The 22,772-nt window shown below is 45.5% G+C and overlaps 1 protein-coding gene across 1 annotated transcript in view; it reads right to left on the reverse strand.

Annotated features, from left to right (window-relative positions):
- Positions 1 to 15,798: 15,798 nt before the first annotated feature.
- The window catches only part of SORL1 (sortilin related receptor 1), a 115,250-nt gene continuing 108,276 nt past the window's right edge, over positions 15,799 to 22,772 (reverse strand). Inside the window, exon 48 of the mRNA XM_083588249.1 lies at positions 15,799 to 22,478. Coding sequence (XP_083444375.1) covers positions 22,411 to 22,478 — 68 coding nt within the window. The 3' untranslated portion in view covers positions 15,799 to 22,410. The remainder of the gene's footprint in view (positions 22,479 to 22,772) is intronic.

Consider the following 22,772-nt stretch of genomic DNA (forward strand, 5'->3'; position numbering starts at 1 on the left):
TGGAGCACATCTTCAAACCACAGGCAGTCAAATCATTTTACGATCCCCCTTCTCCTGACAGAAGATACATTGTGCTGTCGGGGCATTTATGTAAGGGTGGATCCCAAATGGACCTGGAGCATCTGAAAAGCAGCCTCTTTATTTGCTCGGGGACTTATAGGGGGCTGGACCAAGCATTAAAGCTATCTAGGCAACTGCCCCAGGACGCCAGACTTAAGGCTGTTGCTCCTTTAGACGGAGTTCTACAAAACAAGCTTTCCACCTGCTACTGCCAGCTAGAGACACAACCACACAAGGCACTTCAGTATCATGCAACTAACTCCAAAGTATCCAGGTGGAATTTTAAAGGAAGTTGGGAGACTTCAGGGGCAAAGGAAATAATTACCGAGGAAAAAGGCATTAATTCTATTACACTCCACCCCAATCTCCGAGAAGTGTGAGATTCTAGGGGTTCCAGATTCAGACTCCGTGTTTCCTTTTGGAAATGAGGCACAGTGGAGACGGTGGTATCTTTATGATATATGGTGTATTTACACATATATACAAGCTGAACCTATGATGGAAAGATTCACAAGAGGGTCTTGCATCTCCCACAGCGGCAGCCAGGCATTCAGACAGACATCAGACATGCCTCTGAACCCTCTCTCCAGCTTGCCGCCTTTACCAGACTGCAACCTTTCCCCTCCAATTCACATTGCAGCCACCTCTAAAGACTCTACCTCAAACTCTGACTCTTGACTAACTAACTCTGAGTTGAGGGATTTGCTGTCTGGCACAGAGCCCCCTCTCTTTGACTTTCCTAATAGCCCATCACCCCAGGCGATTTCCTCAACAGGAAGGGAGCCTGGCTTATATTTTAACATCTGCTGAATCCAGGGGTTCAGTGTCTGGCACCCAGAAACTCAGAACACAGGGGAGTCTGTCACCCACAAACCCATAAAACTACACATGGAAAGGACAGACATCCCCAGATGGTGAAACTTCCTTGGAACAAGTAGCTTTTTAATGCACCCTGTCGGGATGCCATCTCAGATTGCCACCCAGCATAAAAGCCTTACCTTCTAGCTTGACGCCCAAGCCAGAAGTGGAATTCTTCCTTGTCCCAAGACAGCTTGGATAGGACAACTATCCTTTATGTACAACCCACCCACCCAAAGACTACCCATACATTGCTTAGTTAGGTCACCTGGTCATAGGAGACTTCTGCAGGTCCCTGGACCACCCGATTGAGTCGCATGACACTCCTGCAGTTCTGCCAGCAACTTGACAGCATCACATGTGTGAATGCTGGCAGGAAGGTGAATGCCAGTTGCTGGGAAACTTGAGTGCAATTGTGCTCATGACCTGCTTGTGGACTTCCCAACAGGTGCTGCATCTGTTTGCCCACTGTGGGATCAGAATGCTGGACTAGATGGGCCTTTGGCCTGATTCAGCTCAGATCATGTTATTCTGCGGGTGTTTATTGCTGCAGAGCATAGCAGGAGTTGCATGATAATGAAGGGTAAAGGGGACCCCTGACCATTAGGTCAAGTTGTGACCGACTCTGGGGTTGTGGCGCTCATCTCGCTTTATTGGCCGAGGGCGTAAAGCTTCCGGGTCATGTGGCTAGCATGACTAAGCTGCTTCTGGCGAGCCAGAGCACCACACAGAAACGCTGTTTACCTTCCCGCCAGAGCGGTACCTATTTATCTACTTGCACTTTGACGTGCTTTTGAACTGCTAGGTTGGCAGGAGCAGGGACCGAGCAACGGGAGCTCACCCTGTCGCGGGGATTCGAACCGCCAACCTTCTAATCGGCAAGCCCTAGGCTCTGTGGTTTAACCCACAGCGCCACCCGCGTCCCTATGCTGCAGAGCATAACAGGACCTGCATGATAATAAAGAAAACTAAATTGGGGGTGGTTTTTTTTTTAAGTAACTAACTAAGATCTAAACAGAACAGCTCAGGGAACAAAATAACGGTACAGTCATCTCCCGCAAACTGTATTATATAGGAAGATCATTCACACTTCATTGCCTAAAATGGCATTTACAGGTGCTTTAGTGCATTTCACACTTCAGAGCAACAACTGTAGAAGGTGCTAAAAAAAGAAGAAGGTGTGGGTGGGGTCCCCCCCCCTTTCAGGCATCCCCCCCCCCTTTCAGGCATCTGAGGACTTTATAAGGCAGAAGCTAGCCTGATGCAGAGAAACATCGGCTTGCCAGTTTGGAAAGGGGGATGTTTGGTACCACAGTTTGGGAAACGACTGAGGGCATTTATAGCAAGCTTTTATTACAGGCCTATCATTATAGCTTAGGAAACGGAAGCTGGTGTGGTTTGGACACGGAGGGAGCAGTGCTTGGGAGCCATCCAATTTCTACCCTTAACCTGGGGTCAGGCTCTCATTCTGCCTTTGGTTTCCTCCTGGGAAGTTATGGCGAGGTTTCGCATTTTAAATTTTTTTTCTATATTAAGAAGCAAACCAACACAACCACATTAAACAAGGGTCCAACAAGTGGTGTTCCAGAGTGCATGTTTCACACTTAGCTGCCTAACAATTGTGCAATGTACACATGGAAAGCAGGTCCAAGTATAGCAAACAGCTATACTGTTTGGAAAGTAATCCACAAACACATCTAGACCTATAGCAAAACCAACATATCCCTCCAAACTGGTTGCTGATTTAGAGACCATCGATGGGCTGTAGCCAATGCATCCTGTCCACTAGCACAAGGACTCTTGTTGCTGTGGACAGATGAGTTTTAAGGTTGCATAAAATGCAACATTTGCAATAGCTCAAACTCGTTGGGGAACAGACCAAACAATGCATTCTCTTGGACAACAACATTCACCAACATTCTCCTGCACAACAGCATTCAACTGCTGCAAAACAATAAGCCTGCGGAAGGAAGTCTACCGATAAGTGACTTCGACTTAGTGCTATGTTGGCTACAACCCTAGGTCCCTCCGGGGTGCAATTAATAAATGAAAGAAGTTGGATCTTCACTTCTTCAAATGTGTCATGCTCAATGTCTCCTCTAGCTAGGCGACCACTGCCAGCCTCTGTCATCCCATCTCTTTCAGACAAACTCCTTCTCACCTATCCAACAGTGTGCTGGCAGCTAAGAGGAGGTAAGCGATGAAATCCTTGTGAAGTAAGGGGTTATTTTTACACCAGAAGGAAGATAGCAGAGCAAGACCTGAATCCATATTTATTTCTTGTTGGCCCACTGTCACTGTAACCATATAGACTGCCAAAATTCCCTCGAACTCTGCTCCCACCAGAGATGCAGCAAGGATCCTCGTTCCCAATTTTCTTTTTTTTTTTATTGAGGTAGAGAGGCTTATAAACAGGGTTATAAGGTTTGGCCAATAAATCATATAATTGTTAGAAGGGACCTTAAGGGTCATCTAGCCCAATTGCTCAATTGATTATAAAAACAGGTTTTCTCGTCCATATTTTTTATAAAGTGCCACAGAATAATCAGCCATCAGATTTCCTTTAAAATTATGATTATTATTTTTTAAATGCAAAGTACTGCGAATGGCCTTTGGCATTTGGAAGAAATGTTTGCTAAAATGCTGGTGAATTTTTATGAAGATTCGTTTTACCCCCCAAAAAAACCCCAGAAAAATCGCAAACCAATGAGGAAATGTGGCAAATTTAACTCAAGGCTGGATAGGAGAGAATGCGAGAGAAGCCAGCGTTAGCAGCTTCAGCCATCCATGGTGCCAGCCTTCTCTTGCTCTCTGCTGCATTGCAACACAAGCATCCCATCTCTGCTCAGGTGGGAGGAGAAAGGAGGGCAATGGGATAAGGAGAAATAGACAGGAGAAACATCAGGTGGGAGAGGAAACTGGACAATGGGACCAAGTGGAGAAGGGATGTAGCTCAGTAGCAGGGTGTTTGCTGTGCACACAGAAGGTCCCAAGTTTGATCCCTGGCATCTCTAGGTAGGGCTGGGACTAAACCCCCTGGAAAGCCATTGCCAGTGGTATGGACAATACAGAGCAAGATAGACCATTGGTCTGACTTGGTAGAAGGCAGCTTCCTATACAGAACTTAATTCATTCCGGAGGTCCGTTCTTAACCTGAAACTGTTCTTAACCTGAAGCACCACTTTAGCTAATGGGGCCTCCTGCTGCTGCCGCACCGCCACTGTGCGATTTCTGTTCTCATCCTGAAGCAAAGTTCTTAACCCGAGGTACTATTTCTGGGTTAGCGGAGTCTGTAACCTGAAACGTCTGTAACCTGAGGAGTGGTACCTCGTGTTACATACCGTCCCCCTTACGAATGCTTCGGGTTACAAGCTCCGCTAACCCGGAAGTAGATGCCCCTTGTGGCAAACTTTGCCCTGGGATGTGAGCGGAAGTTGCGCTCCGGCAGCATTGAGAGGTGCTATGAACGAAAGTGCGCCTCATGTCATGAGCGGTTTCCGGGTACGAATGGACCTCCAGAACAGATTAAGTACGTAACACGAGGTACCACTGTATTGCTAAAGCAAGAGAAGAGAAAGATGGAAGGCACACCCCCTGAAATAAAGATTGGGCATGTCACCTTATAGGAAACAGAGGGCCGACGTTGTGGAGCGATTGCAAAGCCCTACAGTACAATGCAGGTTCCTTTTCATCTCCTTGAAGTGGCAGAGGGTGGGGAGACAAACTCTAAGCAAGCCTGCTTTTGCATTCTAATGCAGAATCTGGGTGATCCGGGAATTCTCTTTCAGACTTGAGAAATGGGGCCTTTCTCTCCTGCCAGCATTTGCCTAGCATATGAAGCGAGCAATTAAGCATCAACGGTGACAATCGTTTCTAGTCGGAGGAAACCGCCGCCGGTACTCATCTGGCATTAGGAAATCTGCACAGTGAAGCATACGCAACCAGTCGCCGGCAACCGTGCGCACGGCGGAGCCGCGTGGTAGCTACACCTGACGGAGCCCCCCGGCAACCTATTTCCCCAGAGCACAAAGCCCGGAGAAGGAAGTTCCACTTGGCTGCCTTTTGCCTGGATGTATACACAGTGGCAGTCTGAAGGCCATGTTGCTCGCTGATAGCAAATCGATGCCACTGTAAACACGGGAACAAAGGAGTTTGCAAAGGAGAAGAAGAGGGAAGGAAGGAGAAATGGAGACCCGATAAGCGGCAAAGGCTAAAACAATGTTGGGGAAAGTGTGCAGAAAGCAGGAAAGCAAAGCACATATTCATAATACGGTAGAAATGGCCTGAGAGCATATCCCAATAGGTCAACAGGAAAGGGGCCCTGTGGATTAGGCATGGGGACAGAGTCGGCATTTGCAGTCGGATCCTGCCACGCCAATATGACCAAAGATATGTTAGGACCTAAGCTGTAGCTCAGTGGTGCCGCATTTGCTTTGCGTGCAGAAGGTCCCTGCCTTGATCTCCGGCGTCTCCACACAGGGCTGGTAATGTCCCCTGCCTAAAGCCCTGGAGAGTTGCTGCCAAACAGTGTAGACAGTACAGTGGTACCTCGGGTTACATACGCTTCAGGTTACACACACTTCAGGTTACAGACTCCGCTAACCCAGAAATAGTACCTCGGGTTAAGAACTTTGCTTTCAGGATGAGAACAGAAATCGTGCTCCGGTGGCGTGGCGGCAGCAGGAGACCCCCATTAACTAAAGTGGTGCTTCAGGTTAAGAACAGTTTCAGGTTAAGAACGGACCTCCGGAACGAATTAAGTACTTAACCCGAGGTACCACTTTACTGATCTAGATGGGCAAGTGGTTTGATGTGGTATAAGGCATCTTCCAGGGACACAGGTGGTGCTGTGGGTTAAACCACAGAGCCTAGGACTTGCCGATCAGAAGGTGGCGGTTCGAATCCCCACGGCAGGGTGAGCTCCCGTTGCTCAGTCTCAGCTCCTGCCAACCTAGCAGTTCAAAAGCACGTTAAAGTGCAAGTAGATAAATAGGTACCGCTCCGGCGGGAAGGTAAACGGCGTTTCCGTGTGCTGCTCTGGTTCACCAGAAGTGGCTTAGTCATGCTGGCCACATGACCCGCAAGCTGTACGCCGGCTCCCTTGGCCAATAAAGCAAGATGAGCGCCGCAACCCCAGAGTCAGTCACGACTGGACCTAATGGTTAGGGGTCCCTTTTCCTTTACCTTTAAGGCATCTTCCTAAGTCCATCTACTGAACCTGCTCATCCCGTTGTTGACTTCCTATAGACAGTTCCACAGCATGACAAGCTTAAATCCCAGGGCAATCGGTTGGCCTCAGCTCACTAGCTTTGAAGTTTTTGAGTGAAGGAGTTTTGCTGCAGTGTCGTTGTAAAACAATAACAAACGGGTTAGCATTCTGAATGAGAAAATACGACATAAAAGCTCTCTCTCTCTTATCCCTCAATGTCCCCATTTCCCAGGGGAAATAACTGGGGAAAGTCCCTCCCCCCCAAAAAGTCCCTTTTTTGTCTTTCAGGGGTTGGCTGCCATAAGGCCCTGCCCCGTGACATCATTACACCCCACCAAACAAGTCTCAGGCTTTCGAAAATATGAGACCTGGTGACCCTGGTGCCTTTGCATTTTTTCTGTGGGACTCATCCGGATCTAACTGACTGGCTGCAGATTAACATTCCCCCACCTCCACATCCCATTCCTGAGTCACTCGCTTTCATTTGAATTAGAACAGGACTGGGGGTGACTTATCATTGTGACCACTGCAATTGCAACATTTCCAGGAAGGTCTGAAAAGTTCAAAGTGTCTGATGCCAAGATGCCTTTCTGTTCCCTCCAGCTGCTCTTCAACCTTGCAGCTACTTTGGTTGTCCGGAAAACAATGAAAGAGACCCACCGTTTCCCTGCATGAGAACTATCTATCCTCGATGATAAATGATATTGTCAGATTCTAGGGCCATGAATGTTTGAAGGGTCCCTGGCAGAACCCCTTAATCTATCCATCCCACACTACTTTCCTACACTCAGAACATAAGAGTTAGGATCCCAGAAAGGAACAAATGTGCTTTCCCAAGAGTAGAGGTGAATCTGTGGCATGGAGAGGGGACAGTCTATAGGTCTGTTGCTGGAGAGGAGCCACAAAAACTAAGAGGGGGCCAGTGGCAGAGCTCATGCTTTGCATGCAGAAGAGCTATAGGTTTTCAACTCTTGGCATCACCCGCTAAAAACAATCCATTGGTTTGGAGAGAAGTCCCACTCTGCCTGAATCCCATGAGAACCTCCACAGGTCAGAGAGATAATACCCAGCTGGGGTTAGGAATGAAATAATCTGTCAATATCAATTCTCTCCATTTCTTATTTTTCCACTCTTAAATTCACATTTCTGCAGCAATTCATTTTTAGTTTTTTGGGTTTTTGTTTTAATCTTCAAGAAAATTCATCAACATTGTAGTGAGAATTTCTCCAAACACATTTTTTGTGTGTAAGTGGTTTGGACTAATGTGCACATTTTGGCAAGCAGTTGCCTACTTATTACATCTGAGGGATTCCACCAGTTCCAAAGACCCACGCAATAACTCATGATTTACGTAAAATGTGAAGAAGCTGTTTAAAAGGACGCAGATGTGTTTTGGGATGTAAAAAAAAACTGGTTAAGGCCATACGCCAACTGTTCACATTGCCTGTTCTCAGTCCCAATCCGCACTATCCATTTTAAAGCAGTATCATACCACTTTAAGCAATCATGGCTCCCCCCAAAGGATTCTGGGAAGTGTAGTTTGTTAAGGGTACTGAGAGTTATTAGGAAACCCCTAGTTCCTTGGGGAGAAGGATTGAAAAGCAGATATTTAAAACTCTGCTTTAAATATATCTCTACCGATTCTCAGCACCCTTAACAAACCACATTTCCCAGAATCCTTTGGGGAAAGTCGTGACTGTTTAAAGTGGTATGATACTGCTTTAAAATGTATAATGTAGATGGAGCAGTTATCATAAGAACAGCACATAGACAGAAAGGTGAACTTGACAGAAACTAAGTGCCTCACCGGAGGCCTCCATTTGACTGAGGGAATCTTTCTCATATAAAATGAATACACGCTGGGCCCCCACCTCATCCCTGCCTTTGACTTAGTAACTCTAATCTTCAAAGAGAAATCCAGGCCAGGGAATCCTAGTCCAATATGTACATTCAGTTCTCCTCCGGTAATATCCTTTCCACAGAAGTGCCATTGTTACCATCGGCTATGGATTCTTTAAACTCAAAAGGCCAGCCAGCTGTCGAAGTGTGAATAGGGGGTGTTTGGCCCTTTAAGAACTGTGTGTCTAATGTCCGCTGGTGTATTTGGGAGGGGGGGACAGAGCGGGGTGGGGGGGTGGGGAGAGAGACTGTATCCTTGTGCCGACTTCACTCAGAGCAGGCCGAGTTAAACAAAAATATTACAATAGCAAGAACTCATCTGGAACAAATAATTTTTGGAGGCCACCACCAGGAGCGAAAGAAAGAAAATGGACTTTCGGTTTGGTGATGGAGGAGGATGCAAAGTCTACGCTGCCCCCTGCCGCATTTCAAGAGCACTGCAACAAGCAGGGAAGTTTTCGATTTAACAGTGTGTTTCTTTTCGGTCTGCTGCAACGGAGGGGGCACTGTACTCAAAAGGGGGCCCGAGAAACCTGGCAACATGATCTGTTTTAGCAAAAATGTACCAGGCCCTGCAGAATCTTGTCTTGAGATCCCTCCATCTTGTATGACCCAGTCCTTTGTTGTCCAAAAAGCTTACTTTGAAGATGTTTTAAACCATTTGCGATTTCTTTCTTCTGTGCTTTTTACAGAAAACCTTTGCAGTAGCTCAGCGAGCCGTTACCTAGATGCTTCTTTTTGCTGTGATTTCAGCTGAAGTTTGATTTCTTATATTTTATTGTCACCCCCCCCCTTTCTGAGGTATGCTGCAATGGGGGGCATTGTGGGGTAGGGTGTAGGGTAACCCTGCCTTATGCTCTTGCCAATTGTTGTTTTATTGTGACCAGTCGTCAATTTCCAAACTTTTAGTCGGAGGGTTCTTATAAAAAAAAAATACTAGTTTAAAGAAATAAAATAAAATACTACATTAAAAAATTGCAGCTTTGAATTGGTTCCATAGGGAAACAGCATTTTATATTTTGTAAGCTGCTTGGAAGGGCATCTGCTTTGCTTGCAGAAAGTCCTGGGTTCAAGTCCCAGCAAAGACCCTTATCTGAAACCCCAGAGAGAGGCTGCCAGTCAGTGTTGACAGTACTGAGCTAGATAGACCAGCGGCCTGACTCAGCATGGCAGCTTCTTGTGTTCCTTTGTATTTCCTGAACAACAATGAAATCTGTACTTCACCCGGCAAGAAAGGTCTGTCATCAACCCTCTTTACAGAATGATACACATAGGAAAACTCTACAGGGAAGAATGCTGTTTGCTACAGCATCTGCTCTGCATGCAGGAGGTTTTGGGTTCAGTCCCTGATGGCATCTCCAGGTGGGACTGGGAGAGATCCCTGCCTGAAATCCTGGAGAGCCTCTGCCAGTCAGTGCAGAAAATGCTAAGCAAGAAACAGAAATGGCAGGTTCCTAGAAACTTAAATTCCTATTTCGAGGAAGTTGCTGGAACCAGTGGCAGCTTCATAAGCAGCATTGCTCAGGAATTGTAAGAGAGAAAACCAGTGGTTTTGAAATCAGAGATAAAAATCAGCCCAGTTTTGAAATCAGCCATTAAAATCTGCCCAATTTTGACATCAGCGATGAAAATCAGCCCAGTTTTGAAAACAGCGATGAAAATCAGCCCAGTTTTGAAAAGGTCAGCCTGCCACCTTGATTCAAAATGGGATCCGATTTTATCAGACAAAAGCCTTCTCCTCAAACTCAGGGACCATCGTGCCAAATCTGGTGGTGATATCTGAAGGGGGTTAGTGCATAGTGAGCAAGCAAGGATATTTCCAAGATACATAGTTAGGGCTGCCATATTTCAAAAAGTAAAAATGCCCCCAAAAGTGATTGCCTAAGATACAGGACAAAGCACCGCCTTTCAGAAATCCCCACCCCACCCCGGACATCAATTGCGGATATATGACAGCCCTATAGCTGACAATGAAAAGGAGACATTCACATATCATAGCACTGTTAAAGCACATGGTGTTTTACACACACACACACACACAGAGAGAGAGAGAGAGAGAGCATACAAAATCTGGTCCCCGCCTCAAGGAGCTTGTAGTCTGATTTTTGATACTGGAGCAGTTTGACAAAGGAAGAGAAAGGTGGGGGGGAGGGAAGGGAAGGAGGAATGGAAAAGTAACAAGAGATGAGTGTAACCCAGTTTGCTTCATTTGTAGGCTTCATTTCATTTGGGAACAAGTAAAGTGGGTGAGCCAAAGGCTTTGTGTGTGCCAAGGATTCACTGCCCCAATCCGTCCAACACACAGGAGAGCTTTGACTTTAATTTAGAAAATGCAAAGCCAAGCCCTGGGCAACTGGCAAAGAGCTGAGGGGAATCACATCAGGTTTGGGTTTTTTGGTCATTCAGTAGACGTAGAGAGTAGAGAGTCCTTTTCTCCCTTGCTCTTTAGCACCACCTGCTGAAATTGGCTCCCAAACCGTCAGCTGGTTACCCAAACAATGAACTCAGCTGGTCTCTGTTCATTTGGCCTGAGGTCCATTTGGCAGGTGAGCTACAGCATCATTTTCTAAGGTCAATTTATATAGTACTGATGATGGTTTTGCTTTGCCCATTTGCATTTCTTCCAGACCCGAAATTGCCCTATGCTAGCTAAGGGCATATATTCATAGATCTCTGCTTGCTCGTATGTGTACATGATTTTTGCAATTAACTTACAGGCTTTGCACAGAGTGATTTTCTATGTGCTTCACACCTGGCAGGTTAAGAGCCATCCAACATCAGCCAAGATCTCTATTTTTTAAAATCCTCGATCCTACTTGCAGCAAGTCGCTGCTTTCCGCTTGCTTTGACTCAGAGTCGGAAGGTAGTTTCTTGTAATCTAATGATCAAACTTTTGCTCTGCTTTTAAGGTTTGTTATATATCCAACATGCCGACTGTCAAAAGAACACAGCGCACACATACATGTAGACAGTGCCAAACTGGCAGGCATGCTTTCTCCTTCTCATTTTCTGCACACAACACCCCCCCCCCCCCGTCACCTCCATTTCAGCTTCTGATTACTCCTTTGTGCACATCAAGTTGCCCCTCTTGCAGTCCTCATTTTCTCCAGCTCAGATTCAGCTTCTGCATGAACAAAGACATATTGAGGAGGTGGGTGTTTCCACAGTTGTTCTATTGCCTGCTTTTGCAATCTGCAGGGAGGGATGAAGGGTAAGCCAGGAACGACGCAGATGCTCTCACATCCATGCACTTCCTTACGCAGTGCTGCAAAAAGGCCAGGGTGCATCTGAAGACAAATCTGGTGCCCCAAAGCAAGCAGGGTCAGATTTAGGGACAGGTGATTCGGACAACAGCTGTGCGGAGGGAAAGGGGGAGCAGTCTTGGGGTCCTGTCATGCTCAGCTATCTGTTCAACTACTACTGCATCCAATAGCATAAAAAGCTCATCTTGCAAAACCAGGAACAGTGGCTTGCATAGCTTACATTGCACCAACTTTAACCTTCTTTTTTTGTTTGAAGAAAAGTTTACATCATCAGTGCCATGACTCAACAAGTGAAATGGGGGAGAGGGGCACCATTTGAACTAGGGCTGACCCGGGGCACAAAGCTATTGCCTGCATTAAAAGTAGGTGTGTGTGTGTGTGTGTGTGTGTGTGTGTGTGTGTCACAGAAAGAGGGAATAGCAACAGTGTGTGTGATTATACCCAGTACAGTGGTACCTCTGGATATGAATGGGATCCATTCCGGAGCCCCGTTCGCATCCTGAAGTAAACATAACACACGACTGCGCGACTCGCATTTCGCCGCTTCCGTGCATGCGCATGATGTCATTTTGAGTGTCTGCGCATGCACGAGGGGCGAAACCCGGAAATAATGCGCTCTGTTACTTCCGGGTCGCCGTGGAGTGCAACCCGAAAATACTTAACTTGAAGCTACTTCAACCCGAGGTATGATTGTACAGTGGTACCTCGGGTTACATACGCTTCAGGTTACAGACTCAGCTAACCCAGAAATAGTACCTCGGGTTAAGAACTTTGCTTCAGGATAAGAACGGAAATCATGCTCCACCGGCGCAGCAGCAGTGGGAGGCCCCATTAGCTAAAGTGGTGCTTCAGGTTAAGAACAGTTTCAGGTTAAGAACGGACCTCCGGAACGAATTAAGTACTTAACCCGAGGTACCACTGTACTTTTATTTTCAGGGGGTGCTCAATGGAATGCAGTACCAGCGCCTTTTTTGGCTTTTGTTAAAAAGTGTGACACTTACTGTAACAACTTCATGGTGAGTTTTCCAGGAAAAAAAGCAGATTATACCCATATCAATAAGAGTTAGCACCTACCCCATTGTACTTTTGTGCAACAACTCCAAATAATCATGCATGTCCTCTGCGTGTTTACTCTAGACTCAGAGTTATTCCAGTCGCAGACGACTCGGTTTGCGGCGCTCATCTCACTTTACAGGCCGAGGGAGCCGGCATTTGTCCGCAGACAGTTTTTCTGGGTCATGTGGCCAGCATGACTAAGCTGCTTCTGGTGCACCAAAACCAGAGCAGCTCACAGAAACGCCGTTTACCTTCCCACCGGAGTGGTACCTATTTATCTACTTGCACTTTTGGGCATGCTTTCGAACTGCTAGGTTGGCAGGAGCTGGGACTGAACAACAGGAGCTCACTCCACCATTGTGGGGATACGAATCACTGACCTTCTGATCAGCAAGTCCAAGAGGCACAGTGGTTTAGACCTGCATCCACTAATTAGCGCCACTAATGAGATGCTTCATTAGTGTCTCCTTAAAGGCCACGTCCTATCCCACCATGGCTTTAAAACTGGTTTCCATTATTACTGACTTTCGCAAGGATTAAATGAGAAACATTCCTCTTTCCCCAGGCGTTTGGTGGCCGAAGGATACTGTTCCTGGCACCCATCACTGGATGGAAGAATATTTTTTAACTGTGTCTTTAGGATGTTCTTCACTGTAACTGCTTTTGGAGTTTTGTTTTTTTTAAATAACTGCTTTAAAATGTTTTTAAATTGTGCATTTGTTTGCCAGCCTGGGCTCCTTGGGGAGGACGGACAGGATACAGACACAATCAACAAAACAAACAACAGGTTATATCAAACCTTTTTAGGAGATGCATGATGCTCACATGTTTGATGTGTCCTGCTACCCCTCCTCCCCCAAATAAAATAGAGGCAGGTATCAAAAGCCTCAGATTATCCTGGGGCTCTCCTTGCTTTCCACATGCTTCAGCCTAATCCATTTGTGTGAACAAATCTAAGATTTCAGAGGGTTAGAGGGTTGTTATTGAAGGATAATGTGGTGTATCTCAACAAGCCCTCTCTTGACAACTGTGGCACCCAGAGGGCTGCGCAGACAGGATCGGAGCGGTGTGGGGCATATCTGCACAACAGGGATTTTCAAAAACAGAGATTGTAGGACTTCTGAAATTCCGTTGGGAGAAAAGGACAGTCTGCGTACGGCAAGTAGTTGGGGTCTTTTAAGGCTCCTTTTAAAATTTAGCCCCAAGTGAAGCATTAACGAAGCACGGCAACACACTTTAGAGCAAGCCTGGCTGGCTGAATTAGTTATGTCTGTTTTCCTCCTGTTGTGCCTTCCCATTTATGCTAGCTGTGAACACGCATCCACCAAGTTTGCTCCTTCCTCATTATCTCGATCCACAGGGAATACCTCGGTGTTCTCCCTTCCAAACTGCGTGGGTGTCTGCGAAGTATTTGCATACCGTAAATTACATTTCAAACACCCAACAACAAGGATGTCGTCTTGAGCTGACTGCTGGAAGGAGAAAGCAATGAAAAGCCCATTAGGAAAGGGGCGGGGTGAGGGGATTTTGATTAACGTTCTGATTGTGCCATGTGCTTCACCAGCCCAGACACTCTCATGGTAGCATGCAAGTGCTGTTATGATGGCATGTCGGGAGGCCTGTGGCACAATGCTCCAAGAGGTACAGTGGTACCTTGGGTTACATACGCTTCAGGTAACACACTCCGCTAACCCAGAAATAGTGCTTCAGGTTAAGAACTTTGCTTCAGGATAAGAACAGAAATCAGGCTCCAGTGGCGCGGCAGCAGCGGGAGGCCCCATTAGCTAAAGTGGTGCTTCAGGTTAAGAACAGTTTCAGGTTAAGTACGGACCTCCGGAACGAATTAAGTACTTAACCCGAGGTACCACTGTATGGGTGAACATGTCAATTTCAGCTTCTCATTTTTCCAATCTTAAGTTCAAGTTCATCACACTTCCACATCAATTTGCAATTATTTTTTTTAAAAAAATGTATCAGGAAAATCTGCCAGCAGTTTGGTGCAAATGTCTCCTAATATACACATCTTTACAAGCAATTTCTCCCCAAATGCACCATTCTGCAAAGCAATTTTCCCTAATATCATTTTGCAAAGCAATTTTACCCTAATTTGGTGGTGTTTTCACTCGTGTGTGCATTTTTATTCACTTTGCCCCAGTATATGCATTTTTGTACACGTTATTTGGCTGGGGTGGGGAAAACAGCACTGGGGAAAATTAAGAGAAGTGAAAAATGTGTAAGGTAGCTATTTCAATTCAGGAATGGTTCGAAAACTGCAAATTAGGTAGGTGTGCCTTCCGAGATGAATTTATCCTGCGTTGCTCTGCTCCAGCCACATTTGCCAAATGCACTACCAGAATATAGCTCAGCTTAAACCAAGACAATCCGAATCCATTTGCATCCCATCAAGGGTCATGCATTTTTCAATCTTAGGAGCTTCGACATGGATGCAGGCTGCAGCAAGAACTTCTTTGGCCCCCAAATATAGGACACAACAGAACTGAAACCTCCTCTTTTGGTCCAAGAATAAGAGCACTCAGCTCTTGCAGAGCAAACAACTCAAAATTGCATATTTCTTAGGGTGATGGGGGCTTGGAACCCTTCTACACCATTCAGTGGGATTTCATCAATTTCCAGTATACAAAACTCTCTTCCCCTACCAAGTTGCAAAATTTGGCTGCCATGATTCGTTTCTATTTTATTTTTTTCTACATGACCTGCTGTTTATTTGGAAAGTACAATCTCTGTACCAGTCCTATGTTTTGTAACTGTTTTTGTTTGTTTGTATTTTTATTTTATGTTAATGAAGAACAGTAACAAAACAAAAAGCACATCCCAATGAAGTACAAGAGTTTATGGTGATGATGATGATAACTTATTTATTTATACCCCACCTTTTTCTGACATGGACTCAAGGTAGCTCACAGCTAAAACAAAACAGCTAAAAACATAGGATTGGGAACCACCATTAAAAAACAATTAAACATTAGATTACCTGAGGTTCAGCAATCCCTTCCATGCCCATCTCCTCTTCTGCAAGTACTCTAAAGGTGCTTTGCAAGACCCAAGGGGCTGCTGGGCAAGTGCTGCAGTAAACTGTAGTGTAACATGCAGTTTAGCCCCAAGCCCAGTCAGGGGAACTATTTAGGGAAGCTTTTAATATCTATTAATTATTGTATTTTAATATTTTGTTGGAAGCTGCCCAGAGTGGTTGGGGAAACCCAGACAGATGGGCAGGGTATAAATAATAAATAGTAAATTATTATTGTTGTTGTTATAAAACATTGGTGAATGCATATGAGGTGTTCGATTCCTCTTCTCCATTGTGTGCCTGCAGCACGTCCAATTTGTCCCCCCGTTTCTCTCTACTGAGATGGACTCAATAAACAGGTCTCAATTCCAAACAAAACCCAAGCAGTGGCTCCCTTAGATTTAAGACTAAACCCAGGACACAGGTCAGATCAGCAATACTTCTTTATTTTGCAAACAACTTTATTTCTTGACTCAAGTTTACATTTTTATTACTCAAGTGGGAAAGATGGCAGACATTGAAAGACAAAGGAAATTCATTCCAAAGTGTGCAAAAAAGAAGTAATAATAATTCCTAGTGGAAACCACCGATGGAAAAGGAACACCAAAGGGGAGGGTGAATCACAGATAATCAAGTACCAAGACAACTCAAAAGATTGCCGCGAGGAACCCAGTCGAAAGTGAGCTCCGTGAAATCCCATGAAACCTAAAATGATTATTGGTGCTGGGTGTAGACAGGACTCGGGATCAGGCGGCAATAAATTAGTATGCGCTAACATCAGTCCTTTATAGACAAAACTCTGAAAATGCTTCATGAAGCTACCTGTGCTGGCCTCTCTCCTAACAATTGCTGAATTCTCATTCCCCCCCCCTCCCTTCTTTTGTAACACAAAAAACTGTTGTCATCCAATGAAGTCAAAGATGGGGAGGCTTACGGAAGGACTTCACGTGGTGCATAGTGAAATTTGCTACAAGATGCAGTAACAGCCTCCAACTCAGCCAGGGAAAACTCTGGGACAGATTTCTTCTTCTTTTTTTGTGGGGGGAGGAATTGAAAGGCCTGATGTATCACAGCATAGTTCCAATAGTACAGCATTGGGATACTATACATTAAATGCAGTTATTAAACTTCATTTCCTTTTTCTCTTTAGTGTCCCTTCGGTGTGGGACGTTGCTTCCTCTGCCACATTAAGAATTATTATTTTTTAAACTGGCTTTTCCCTTCCTACACTTTCCTATTCTTGGATTAAATATTGCATCCTTTGTAACTTTCCTTCCTCCAGCCTCCCTTGGCTTGTGCAAAAGTTTTCCCCCTTGTCCCTAAACTCCTCTTTCCCAGAAATGGGTATTGTTTTACTCAGTGAAGACACACAGTGACAGGAACGAACAGGTCCAAGGATTCCAGTGGGTCTATTCTGCAGCAAAACGTAGTTGAATGCCACACACAGCTTTCTAAATTGATCTCCTAAATTCCAGGAAGGGGCTGTGGGTCAGTGGTAGAGCTCTTTCTGCTGAAGAATTGTAAGGAAATAAGGAGAGCCCTGTTGGATCAGGCCAATGGCTGATCTAGTTCTGTTCCCAAAATGGCCAACCAAACCTCGCTTCAATCCATGGCATCTCTGGAGGGACTCCAGTCTAAAAACTCTGAAGAGTCCTTCCCAGTCAGTGTAGAAAATACTGTGCTAGCTACTAGGCACATTTTCAAGTTCTCAAGCAGCCATGAAATTGTTTTAAGGCTTGAAATCTGCTGGGAAGTCAGATTTCAGCAGCAGATTGTGGCTGTTGTGGTTAGAGGGTTGGACTAAGGACTTGGGAGACCAGGGTTCACATCCCCACTTGGCTATGAAGCTCATTGGCTAGACACTGCCTGTCAGCCTAATCTACCTCACAAGGTTGTTGAGGGGATTAAATAAGAAGGGGGGGAGAACCATGTAGGACCACCTTGTGCTCCTTGGAGAAAAAGGTGGGGTATAAACACAATTCATTATTATTATTATTATTAACGGTGCCACAAAATTATATACAGAGATTCCAAATGTGTGGTGCTTGCAATTTCTTTAAACAAAAAACAATCACATCTTTCAGAGCTATACTTAACGAGCTGCTGTTCCATGCTATGCAAAAATACATTTAAAAAAATCATGTCTTTTTAAGATAAGAGTCATAGAGTTTGAAAGGAACAAGGGTCATTTAATCCAACCCCCCTGCAACACAGAAATCTTTAGCCCTACGTGGAGCTTGAACCAACAGACCTGAGATTAAGAAACTCACGCTCTACCAGCTAAGCTATCCCAGAGCTATGTCTCAAAGTCTCTCTATTATGTGAGGCTCCTGCACTTCAAAGGAGATGGATGTGTGTCAACATCCAGTTTATACCACCACAAACTTATTTTACAGCTGAGCCTATGGTATGCTGACAATAGGACAAAAGACCATTACTGTTCTTGGCATCCCTTGCTAGCGTTCGGGTTGAAACGAGACCCTATTTCCAATGCATCATTTCTGCAACGCATCTCCAATTTATGTGACTTGGGTTCAGGGTTCCTCGGTAGTAAAGTCAGTCTGGAAACTCCAACCCCGTGAAGACCACTCATCTAGTGTAAGAATCACAGAACTGCAGAGTTCGAAGGGACCCAAAGGCTCGTCCAAGTCCAACCTCCCGCAACGTAATCATTATAGATCACCTACGAGGGGTCGATTTCAAACACAGCACACAAACGAGTCACAAGATCAGGATAGCTCTGACCTCCTTCACGCTATTGCTGAGTTTACTTGAAAAGGGAAGAACATCTGTATGTATAATGCTGGCAAACTTCCCACGCTTAGTGAAATGTAACCGTTAGGTGTTTCTTCGTAGAAGGAGAAAAGGTCAAAACAGCAAAAATCAGAGGGGGAAAGCCCACCACTGTCAGCGAAATAATTAGTTACGGAAAAGGCGTGGTGGGAATAGTTTTAAGATTGCTTATCCAAGTCATGTTTGGCCAGTTTGATATTCACTCCAGCCCTAGGAAGACTAAGTTATATGCAGCAAAGATATACCATAGATTCCGGCATATAAGACGACTTTTAAACCCCGGAAAATCCTCTAAAAAGTCAGGGGTCGTCTTATACGCCCAGTTGCCTAATACGCCGGAATCTACGGTATATATATATTTGGTTCAAATGGGTAAGGATGTTTGCATCTGAGAAATGTGAAGCTTTGCAATTTCTCGACTAGGTTTGCATATGCAGAATTTGGGGAGGTGCGACCCATGCCAGCACAACAGGGCTGTGAACTGTTGCAATCCCTCATCCTAGGCTGCTGAAAGGAGCTTTGGCAGAGCAGGTGGTTAAAAAAATACCCCATTGCCCCTTATGCTAGTTTTTAGAACCACAGTTCAATACTTAGTGGGTGCTGAGAGCCTCTGTCTAATGGTAGAGCCGGCCCATACTTCTGCTTCCCGCCATAGCACATAATCCATGCAACGTGGGGGCTCAGCATGGATGCTTGCCTATGTGGCAGCCCAAATCGCACTATTTATTCCCCATGATAGGGGGGAAAGAGAAGAACGAGGAGGAACAGTCACTTGACGCAGGATGTTGTATGTGTGGGCACCCCCCCCTGCCGCCGCCGCCGCCGCTGCCCCTTGGAGCACTTGTACCATGTATTAAAATTAGATCAGGAGTGAGGAACTGTTTTCAGCCTGGAAGAAGTAAGAAGAGTAATGAATGCAGAGTCCACCTCTAGATTTTAGGCTACCCTCCTGCATCCTTCCACGCACACCTGTCTCTATCCTCCATCCAAGCAAGGAGGTGGCATGAACAGAGCTAAGGACACATTCAAGCCAGGCAAAAACACTCAAGGAGGGTGCAGAGCAGGGCCCGTAGGGGTGTGGCTGACTAGGAGGCCTGCAGAGAATCTTGACGGCCAGATAGAGAGGTCCAGAGGGCAGCAATTGGCCCCTGGCTTAGACGCAAGGACAGAAAACAGGCCTGGTCTTCCAGTACAGGGGATGCTTTGGAAATGTCCGAACTGCACCAAAGGTCAAACAGGGCCACGCAAGAAGAGGAAACTTTTGAGCAGGCACACATCTGGGCTTGCACCCTGTGGGCCACAGGGAAGCTGTATTTTAGCAGCCTTCGTGCAGGGCACCTAATTCTTAAGCAATACCTTCTTCCTACCGTTTTGTTTTGTTTTTTAATGATGGAATCTACATTGTAACTCACACAAATACAAGACAAGGAGAACCAGATATTTGGCTTTGGAGCCAAAGTTGCATAGCTACACTAAGTCTGCAACTCCTACGGCAGCCCCCAATGCCCTTGTCCCATTAGTTCAAGGTTTTACAGTTGCATGTGGGGATTCCAAACCCCACACATGCAATGTTCACTCCTCAAATCTGCCCCAGAGGGCTGGAAGGGGAAACCCAGATTTGGTGAGCACATAGAGAAGTTCCACTGTGCAAACGTAAACCCTTGAACTAATGGAATGGGTTGCTTATCGTTGCATTGGATACAACCCCCACTTATTGGCAATGATCCAAGCAGGTGGCAAGTGGCCCCCAAATTCCCATACCCATTGAATGTAAAAAACAAACAAACGCGGGAGGGTTTAACCCTGATTCAGAAGTTTCTCAAGTGCATATGGAGGCACAGTGCCTACGTGGAGCAGGCAGCTCTTCTTGCAGAAAGTGGTCTATCACGGACACTGCCCCTTCCATTAGAGTGAATGGGGAATCCTCATCATGTAAGAGCTGTCACCTCTGCACTGGGGTGCACTCAGGACTTCATCATCTTCACTTGCATTAAAAACACACAAACAGAAAAGTTAACCAGTGAATGAACCTTTGTGCGCCTAGATATGTATATTATTTTTTTGCTTCCGTGAATGTGTACTAAGTGCTTTGCAGAAACTACTTTAGCCCTCAGTTTTACAAATCAACAAGTCTCACACTCTACCCCCCCTCCCCACGTTTTTTGTTTTGTTTTCTCCTAAAGCATGGAAAGTATTGAAAGATAAAAATGTTTTTTTTTTTTTCTTTTACTATGGCAGTAATACCTGATTCAATTACAAGACACATAAGGGGTTGTAGGGAAGAAACGACTATTTTGCAAAAGGTTAAAGTGGCACATCTCCTCACACAATAAGTGTGCAACATGACTGAGAATTCTGGAACTCTGACCAAAAGCAGATTTCCTAATAAATTAATAAAACAGAACAAAAAAATCTCATATAAAACAAGATCCAAATATTTTTTTAAGCCAATGTTAAAACCTTCAGGAATGATTCTCTCTCTTCATAGATATATATATAGATATATATTTATATTTTCCTGAATTTATTAAAATAAAATTTTCTCTTAGGAAAAAAGAAAGAAGCTAGTTTGGACTCTGATCCTGAGAGAAGTGGTTCTGCTAGTTGCTAGCCTTGTGGAATTGGGTAAGGATTTCATGCAAGACCTCTGGAAATGAAGAGAGGTTTGTAGCAGCAGCATTTGGGGGGCAGGGGTGTGCCCTAAGATAGCGAATGGGCAAGACATCGTTGTTGCCCCACCTTACCCACTTCGGTTGCATAACCACCATATAACGAAGGTCACAAAGGAACCTCTCAGCAGTCCTTCCTTGCCCCCATATCTTTCATCCAAACTAGAAACAGAGCTCTGAAAACAGCCCTGTTCGTCCCCCTTCCCTGGTAATGTGCAGTAATGGAAACGCATGATGTGATTGCATAACACTGCAGGGTTCCCCAATTACGCACTGGGTGGCCAAGTGTTGGAAACGGTCAGAAGCTGTGTCAAGGAACAGGTGGGGTTTCAGAAACTTATCCAGTGGGGAGGTAGCAGTTCTGTGGTCCCCCAAAAGATCCGAGACAGCAAATCAGGGAACCGAAGCAGGAGAGTAGGCCGGGAAATGTCTCCTGACAAGAGCTTGCTGGATCAGGCCTGTGACCCATCTAAACCAGCACCTTGTCCTTGTGGTGGCCAACCAGATGACTATGGGAGACCAGCAAGCATGACTTGAGTACAAGAGTACTCTCCCTTCCTGTGGCTTCCAGCAACTGGCCTTCAGAAGCCTTCCTACCTCCGACAACCAAGATGTTCAGGCTGGGGAACAAGCTCTGAAGCCGACGAACAGCCCGCGTAATGACAGAAGAGTTTGGATTTGATATCCTGCTTTATCACTACCCTTAGGAGTAGTGGGGCTGAGAGACTTCAAAGAAGTGTGACTAGCCCAAGGTCACCCAGCAACTGCATGCAGAGGAGCGGAGACGCAAACCCGGTTCCCCAGATTACAAGTCTATTGCTCTTAACCACTACACCACACTGGCTCTCAGAAGGCTAACTCAAGCAGCTACTGCATCCCAGGTGGCGCCAGTGAACCACTGAGTTGTGTATGGGAAAGAGGGGCACTGGCGAGGGAAGTGGCATGCTGCAGCCGAAGTCCTGGGACTCCCACTTTGTGACCTTCCCCTTTCCCAGCGCAGTGGGGGCCAGCGATATGGGGAAAGGGATGGTAGAGGTCACACGCCTTTCCAATATGACACATTACGAGGGGGAGCTGAATACGGTGCTTCCATGTCGGTGGCAGCCAAACGTTTGCCATTCTTCACAACCAACTCTATGGTATCATGTCAAAGCTGGAAGGAGCATCAAGCGGTTTCTCTCTGGCTACGCACAACTTCTCAGAGGATCAGAGTCAAAGTCAACAAGGACGAGGGATGGGAGAGAGAATTATCTCACAGACTTAAAAGCATGCCCAGCAAGCACAGCCTTGTAAGACTAAATTAAAGGTTGGAAATGGGAGGGAAACAAAGAAACAGAAATTGTTACTAAATCAACCTGGTTTGAAAGTTCACAGCTGTGTACTACAAAGTGTAATAATTATTTCTTCTTCTTTTTTTCCGGCCATACAAAAATAACATATTGCAACTCAAAAGTGCAGATATATATATATATATACTGTATATTGTTTTAAAATAAACAGTTGACTGTGTTTTTTCTCCTTTTTTATCAAATAAAATATTTACACCATTTTGTTTTCCAGAGTCAGAAACGCTCTTCATGCTATCACCATGGGGACATCGTCTGAAAAGCCTGTGATCATCGGCGCCTCGTCGTCCTCGTCTCCTGGGAATGAAACACATCCGTTTCAGAAAGAAATCAGAGAACTGGGAGATTACACCAAAGGTCGCCCAGCCTAACACTCGGTCAACGTGAGGAATCCTCCGCTTCGGGATCCCAGGAGAGCTGGCCAACATAGTCCTTTACTTTCCGAACCTGCCTGTTCAACAGTTGTACCAATGGGAAATTCCTCCTAATGTTTAATCTAACATTTCCCATTGCATATGTTTTGGTCTCTCTGGGCTGTATCCAGCGTTCTCTGACCAGCGGCATGAGAGCTCTAGTGCAATTTGTTAGTCG

The sequence above is a fragment of the Podarcis filfolensis genome (genome assembly GCF_964270895.1).
Source record: "Podarcis filfolensis genome assembly, chromosome: 15".
In the NCBI taxonomy this organism is placed as follows: Eukaryota; Metazoa; Chordata; class Lepidosauria; order Squamata; family Lacertidae; genus Podarcis; species Podarcis filfolensis.